Source organism: Salvelinus namaycush, unplaced genomic scaffold (genome assembly GCF_016432855.1).
Source record: "Salvelinus namaycush isolate Seneca unplaced genomic scaffold, SaNama_1.0 Scaffold1883, whole genome shotgun sequence".
NCBI lineage: Eukaryota > Metazoa > Chordata > Actinopteri > Salmoniformes > Salmonidae > Salvelinus > Salvelinus namaycush.
The window spans coordinates 18,934-26,930 of record NW_024058656.1 but is presented as its reverse complement, the minus strand read 5'-3'; the positions used below and the strand labels follow the sequence as shown (position 1 = coordinate 26,930).

The 7,997-nt window shown below is 43.6% G+C and overlaps 1 protein-coding gene across 1 annotated transcript; it reads right to left on the bottom strand.

Moving 5' to 3' along the window:
• Positions 1-215: 215 nt before the first annotated feature.
• Positions 216-2,774, bottom strand: LOC120037799 (E3 ubiquitin-protein ligase TRIM9-like). Its single transcript, XM_038983771.1, has 2 exons — positions 1,938-2,774; positions 216-425 (listed from the first exon to the last, which is right to left on the bottom strand). Exons 1-2 carry the CDS (start codon positions 2,772-2,774, stop codon positions 216-218), a joined length of 1,047 nt encoding a protein of 348 aa, XP_038839699.1.
• Between the last annotated feature and the right edge of the window lie 5,223 nt (positions 2,775-7,997).

Here is a 7,997-nt window from a genome sequence, read left to right as displayed (position 1 = left end):
GAGCTGGGAGAGTGGAACTAAGAGAGTGGAGCTGGGAGAGTGGGAGAGTGGAGCTGGGAGAGTGGAGCTGGGAGAGTGGAGCTGGGAGAGTGGAACTAAGAGAGTGGAACTAAGAGAGTAGAGCTGGGAGAGTAGAGCTGGGAGAGTGGAGCTGGGAGAGTGGGAGAGTGGAGCTGGGAGAGTGGAGCTGGGAGAGTGGAGCTAGGAGAGTGGAGCTAGGAGAGTGGAGCTAGGAGAGTGGAGCTGGGAGAGTAGAACTGGGAGAGTGGAGCTGGGAGAGTAGAGCTGGGAGAGTGGAGCTGGGAGAGTAGAGCTGGGAGAGTAGAGCTGGGAGAGCGGAGCTGGGAGAGCAGAGCTGGGAGAGCAGAGCTGGGAGAGTAGAGCTGGGAGAGTGGAGCTGGGAGAGTGGAGCTGGGAGAGTGGAGCTGGGAGAGTGGAGCTGGGAGAGTGTGTGTATGTGCACATGTGTTTGTGTGTGTTGCCCATGACAACTCAGACTCTCTAAAGTGGGCTTGACGTCTGTAGCCCACTGAAACACAGCCATGTGAGTACCGCAATGATAGAAAAGACAAGGAAAGGGGAAACACTACAACTACGTCCAAATTGGCACCCTATTCCCTTTATAGGGAACTACTTGGGTCCTGTTCAAATGTAGTGCACTATAAAGAGAATAGGGACGCAGCCTAAATATAAATGCAGTGGCCTGGACACATGGTCAGCTGTGTTGATCTGGTGATTTATATATATATATATATATATATATATATATATATATATATATATATATACATACATAAATAAATATAGAAATAAATATAGAAATATAAAGCATTTATTTATTTATATATATAAATAAATAAATATAATATAAATATAAAGCATTTATTTATTTATATATATATATATATATATATATATATAAATAAATAAATATATAAATAAATATAAAGCATATATGTATATATATATATATATAAATAAATAAATAAATAAATATAAAGCATATATTTATATATATATATATATAAATAAATCATCAGGTCAACACAGCTGACCATGTGTCCAGGCCACTGCATTTATATTTAGGCTGCGTCCCTATTCTCTAATAAATATATATATATATATATATGATTCTTGAAATAGATATATATATTGACACGTTGAACAGCTGAGAATGTGAAGGGGACCAGAAAAGACTAGAGTATGGAGATAGAAACACAACGCTTCTGTCCTCAACGGCATCCTATTCCCTTATAATATTCCTATATTACCAAAATATAGTGCGGGCCCTTGTCAAAAGTAGTGCACTATACAGGGTATTGGGTGCCAATTGGGAAGCAAGCCTTATGTCACCTATTCCCGAAGCCACAGTATAATGTATTTCTCATACGTCACAGTTAATAATCAAAAACGGGTCCAAACTTTACAGGGTTACAGAAAAGAGGATGGTAGCTTTCCCCGTGATGCAGCAATACTGCTGCTGGGTCCTCTCTCAACAAGAACCCTATGACTCTACCTCTGCGTCTGGCCCCTCGACAATTTATTATACTCGGGAGACGGACCGGGAGCGCCTCTTGTAAAATGGGATTTTGCTACAGTCTTGCCCAAGTAGATTTACTGACAACCTTGGAGCAGATAGACTAGCAGCTCATCCCAACAGAGACGGAAGTGAAGTGTGAACAAAACATGTAATAGTTTTTAGGCTATTATTACACATTATTTAATCTTATTTAATCAAATTGTTTTCACACACAATCAATTCAACTTGGAACTTAAAAGTTACGCTTATATTAAAATGTAGAATAGCCTACCACAATTGCATCAACGAACGAAATTCATAGGGACCCATTTAAGGACTATAATTGGTGAGTTTATGCGCGTTATGACATTGGAAAAATAGAGGTATAAATGTAACGATTTGGAACACGTGACCCTACCTTGTGCAGTTTCCACATAGCTCCTAGAGCTTTGACTTCGTGTGTCCCATGTTTTCCTTCCTCCAAACACTGGTAACACACAGGCATCTTACACTGAACACAGTACATGCTCAGGTTTTCCAGTTCGTGCTCCGTACAAGTTGAGATCTTCCGGGGACTTGTCCGACGGCTTACCCGGCCCTGTGCCGGAGGTACAAGACGATGCTTGGCTAGCGGACCTCGGGGAGGGTGGCACCTCAAGCGACAAGGGTCACAGTAGAACACATCACATTGCTCGCACATCACAGTGGCCTCTTTGGGACTCTTCTCGCAGAGCTGACACTTGAGAGCGGCTGTTTTGCTCTGCTGGTACCGGTCCACGACCCCTTCCAGCACCCGGTTCTTGGCAAACCCGCGGAGCCCCCTCTCGTCCAAGATGAGGCTGCGATGGCACTGCGGGCATGTGAGGCAGGAGTTGCGTGGGATTGGAGGTAGGGAACCTGGGTGTCCTAGCAAGTGGTGCTGAGGAGGGGGTTGGGGGACGGCAGGTGGGAAAACACGCACCCCGTTTGGGGATTTCTGGCAAGGGGTGGTCGGGGCACTAACGAAGCCACCATACGAACCGTATCCACTGTCCGCCTCGCTGTACAGGCTCATCTTATCGAGATCCAGGTAATCATAGTCGGAGACTCCCGAGCCAGACGCACGGCTACTCTGCGGAGATTCAGCGTCCGGGGTCTGCACTAGGATATTCCGAGCACAAGCCAGGCAAATGTTGTGGGAGCACGGTAGAATGATCGGCTCCCGGAAAAACGATCCGCAGACAGGGCATTTTAATTCTTCCTCCATTTCATCCATTTTCAATTCTCTTCGGAGAGAAATAGTATCTCTCAATTCCTGAAAATTAGCTAAATGTGATAACTCAAAATGCTATTGCGCACAGACAGCGGACTTATCTTTCAGGATCTACCACCGCAAATGCATCCTTGGAAGTAGGCAGGCAGCGATATCCTGCAAACTATCCAAGACAACGCACTTTCTGACCAATAGACACACGGTATTGCAAATTCAGGTGAATCCAGAGCAGTTATTGGGCAAGGCAGCTGTCAGTGTAATGGTTATTGTCCAATCAGACGTCAGCTACGACCTCAACATTTCCATATGACGATAATAGCGCCTTGCACGAACGATTCTCTAATTGATATTGATTGGAAACACAACACGCAATATTAAAACAGTATAGGCTATTAGACTATGAGCGTCAACCAGTAATGCACATTCTATATTGCACATTCTATATTGCATGTGGGACATGTTCAGCAACAAGTCATTTTCCATGAATTCTATTATATTCTAATAGTATTCTATCTCTCTATCTCTCAACTACTCTGCGTGTTTTACTGAACCAAGGAGGATTCATGTCTCAACAAAACAAAAACAAAAAACTGGACGAAACAAGTGCCACTTCTGTTGTTGACATAATTAACATCACAATGGAGACCAACACTTTGTCTACCCACAGTAGAAGGAAATGCTGTAGAATGCTCGAGGCTTTAGCAGAGCCGGGGGCACTAGACCTCTCTATCTCTCCGCTCAAATAGCACCAGCCATTTCTCAGGCTTCCATGGCAACCCAGCCTGGATCTAAAAGAGAGGACGGGATTACACTCCTTTAACGGACAATCTGAGATTGGTACATCCATAATGGTATATAGCCGTTGATTCTAAAAGAATATAACTTGTAAATGAGCTACTGAGCTTAGTTCAACTGTCCTACCCCATCCATAACGTGTGCTGATGTTTCTCCAGTCCCATCTCTGTTTACGAAAACAAGGGGCGGACAAAATCCCAGATTGCCTCCCTACTACTATTGAATAGGATGTCTGCTAAAGAAGCCCTGGATACCTACAGCTTTTTAATATATGTATTTATCCTGGCAAGTCAGTTAAGAATACATTCTTATTTACAATGACGGCCTACCAGGGAACAGTGGGTTAACTGCCTTGTTCAGGGGGCAGAACGACAGATGTTTACCTTGTCAGCTCGGGGATTCGATACAGCTACCTTTTGGTTACTGGCCCAACGCTCTAACCACTAGGCTACCCGCCACCCCAATAGATGCCTAAAAGGTACAACTAATTAAAAGCTTATTTCCCACATGCCTTCTCCCATCATAGAACCAGGTAAAGAGTATTGTGCATCCCAAATGGCACCCTATTCCCTATGGGGGTCCTGGTCTAAAGTAGTGCACTACTGTACATAGGGAATAGGGTGCCATTTGGGACATAACCTGTCATACATAGCAGTGTTTTATTATGAGAAAACAAGAACATAATAATGTAATATACAGTGGTGGAAAAAGTACCCAATTCTCATACTTGAGTAAAAGTAAGGATACCTTAATAAAATAAATGACTCAAGTAAACGTGAAAGTCACCCAGTAAAATACTACTTAAGTTAAAGTCTAAAAGTATTTGGTTTTAAATATACTTAAGTATCAAAAGTAAATGCAATTGCTAAAATATAAAAATGTCTTATATTAAGCAAACTAGACAGCACCATTTCTTGTTTTTAAAAAATTGATGGATAGCCAGGGGCACACTCCAACATCATTTACAAACGAAGCATGTGTTTAGTGAGACCGCCAAAATCAGAGGCAGTAGGGACGACCAGGGATGTTCTCTTGACAAGTGTGTGAATTAGACAAAGTTTCCTGTCCTTCTAAGCATTCAAAATGTCTATACTTTTGGCTGTCAGGGAAAACGTACGGAGTAAAAAGTACATACTTTTCTATAGGAATGTAGTGAAGTAAAAGTATAAAGTTGTCAAAAATATAAATAGTAGAGTAAAGTACAGATAGCTCCCCAAAAAATACTTAAGCAGTACTTTCAAGTATTTTAACTTAAAAGTACTTTACACCACTGGTAATAAATAACAATATTGGTTAAAAAGCAGTGGAGTACACAGTTGGCACAAGAGATAAAAACGAAATATACTATTTTTTGGATGAATGTGTTACTAGGATAGTGAAGTGTTTAGATGTGTGTAATCTCTCTGCCCAGTATGGGGAGCACTCCATGGTTGCGTCCCAAATGAAACCCTTTCCCCTATGTAATGCACTACATGAGACACATCCCACGTGTCCACCTATTGGTGTAGAACAAGCAGCCAATCCCGTTACATTTCTACTAGGGTCTTCTTCTCTTTGTCTAATGCCGATACTGTAACCCTGCCAGCCTAGACTCAAGCTGCGTCCCAAAAGGCACCCTATTCCCTATATAGTGCACTTTACTATATATATATAATGTGGGAACTCCTTCAAGACCGTTGGTAAAGCATTCCAGTTGAAGCTGGTTGAGAGAATGCCAAGAGTGTGCAAAGCTGTCATCAAGGCAAAGGGTTATTTCATAGTTTTGATGTCTTCACTACTATTCTACAATGTAGAAAATAGTAAAAAAATAAAGAAAAACCCTTGAATCACCCCCTCTTCACTTGTTATTTATTGACTTTTATGTGCAGTAGCAGAGAACATTGCTGAAGCAGAAATCCATGCTCTAGATTCACCCCTCGGCAGGGCATGTTAGTAAAGAAAGAAATAAAGAAATAAAGAGAGAGAGAGAGAGAGAGAGAGAGAGATACACAGAGGGAGAGAGAGAGAGAGAGAGAGAGAGAGAGAGAGAGATACACAGAGGGACAGAGGGAGAGAGAGAGAGAGAGAGAGAGAGAGAGAGAGAGAGAGAGAGGGACAAAGGACAAAGGGACAAAGGGACAGAGGGAGAGAGAGAGAGAGAGGGAGAGACAGAGGGACAGAGGGACAAAGGGACAGAGGGAGAGAGAGAGAGAGAGAGAGAGAGAGAGGGAGAGACAGAGGGACAGAGGGACAGAGGGACAGAGAGAGAGAGAGAAGGTTAATGACTGGCTTCCCCCTTGCTATTATTAACCTGCAATGGGGAGACACACGTGTCCCAAATGACATCCTAATCCCCTTCCTAGTGAACTGCTTCAGACTAGGACTCATAGGGTCTCTGGTCTACAGTAGTGGACTATAGGGAATAGGGACGCAGTCACAGAGACGAACAGACTTTTTATGGGTTCACGTGTACCTACACATACTTCTAATGGATATCCTCATGGAAGTTAGCAAAGCTGTTTTTGGTTTAGGAACTATTCTCATAAATGTTTCAGTTAGTTCCCTTTATTTTCTCTCCTCACATTGTCTTTCACTAAAAGGAATTAAGCCAGTAGATATAACTGCTCAGTCTTTACCCAGCACATAGAACCACAACCAGTCTTTACCCAGCACATAGAACCACAACCAGTCTTTACCCAGCACATAGAACCAGTCTTTACCCAGCACATAGAACCACAATCAGTCTTTACCCAGCACATAGAACCACAACCAGTCTTTACCCAGCACATAGAACCACAATCAGTCTTTACCCAGCACATAGAACCACAATCAGTCTTTACCCAGCACATAGAACCACAATCAGTCTTTACCCAGCACATAGAACCACAACCAGTCTTTACCCAGCACATAGAACCACAACCAGTCTTTACCCAGCACATAGAACCACAATCAGTCTTTACCCAGCACATAGAACCAGTCTTTACCCAGCACATAGAACCACAATCAGTCTTTACCCAGCACATAGAACCACAACCAGTCTTTACCAGCACATAGAACCACAATCAGTCTTTACCCAGCACATAGAACCACAATCAGTCTTTACCCAGCACATAGAACCACAATCAGTCTTTACCCAGCACATAGAACCACAACCAGTCTTTACCCAGCACATACAATCAGTCTTTACCCAGCACATACAACCAGTCTTTACCCAGCACATACAACCACAACCAGTCTTTACCCAGCACATACAACCACAACCAGTCTTTACCCAGTTATACAACCACAATCAGTCTTTACCCAGCACATAGAACCACAACCAGTCTTTACCCAGCACAAACAACCACATCCAATCTTTACCCAGCACATAGAACCACAACCAGTCTTTACCCAGCACATACAACCACACCAGTCTTTACCCAGCACATACAACCACACCAGTCTTTACCCAGCACATACAACCAGTCTTTACCCAGCACATACAACCACAACCAGTCTTTACCCAGCACATACAACCAGTCTTTACCCAGCACATACAACCACAACCAGTCTTTACCCAGCACATACAACCAGTCTTTACCCAGCACATACAACCACAACCAGTCTTTACCCAGCACATAGAACCACAACCAGTCTTTACCCAGCACATACAACCAGTCTTTACCCAGCACATACAACCACACCAGTCTTTACCCAGCACATACAACCAAAACCAGTCTTTACCCAGCACATACAACCATAACCAGTCTTTACCCAGCACATACAACCACACCAGTCTTTACCCAGCACATACAACCAGTCTTTACCCAGCACATACAACCACAACCAGTCTTTACCCAGCACATACAACCACAACCAGTCTTTACCCAGCACATACAACCACAACCAGTCTTTACCCAGCACATACAACCAGTCTTTACCCAGCACATACAACCACAACCAGTCTTTACCCAGCACATACAACCAGTCTTTACCCAGCACATACAACCACACCAATCTTTACCCAGCACATACAACCACAACCAGTCTTTACGCAGCACATACAACCACAACCAGGGTGCCAGAGTAGTGGTTAGCCTTCCTGACTGCAGATCACATGTTCAGCTCTATCTCGGGCACTTTCCCATCTCTGGCCCTCTACTTCCTACTAACCCCCTCTACACTTTCCCATCTCTGGCCCTCTACTTCCTACTAACCCCCTCTACACTTTCCCATCGCTGGCCCTCTACTTCCTACTAACCCCCTCTACACTTTCCCATCTCTGGCCCTCTACTTCCTACTAACCCCCTCTACACTTTCCCATCTCTGGACCTCTACTTCTTACTAACCCCCTCTACACTTTCCCATCTCTGGCCCTCTACTTCCTACTAACCCCCTCTACACTTTCCCATCTCTGGCCCTCTACTTCCTACTAACCCCCTCTACACCTTCCCCATCTCTGGCCCTCTACTT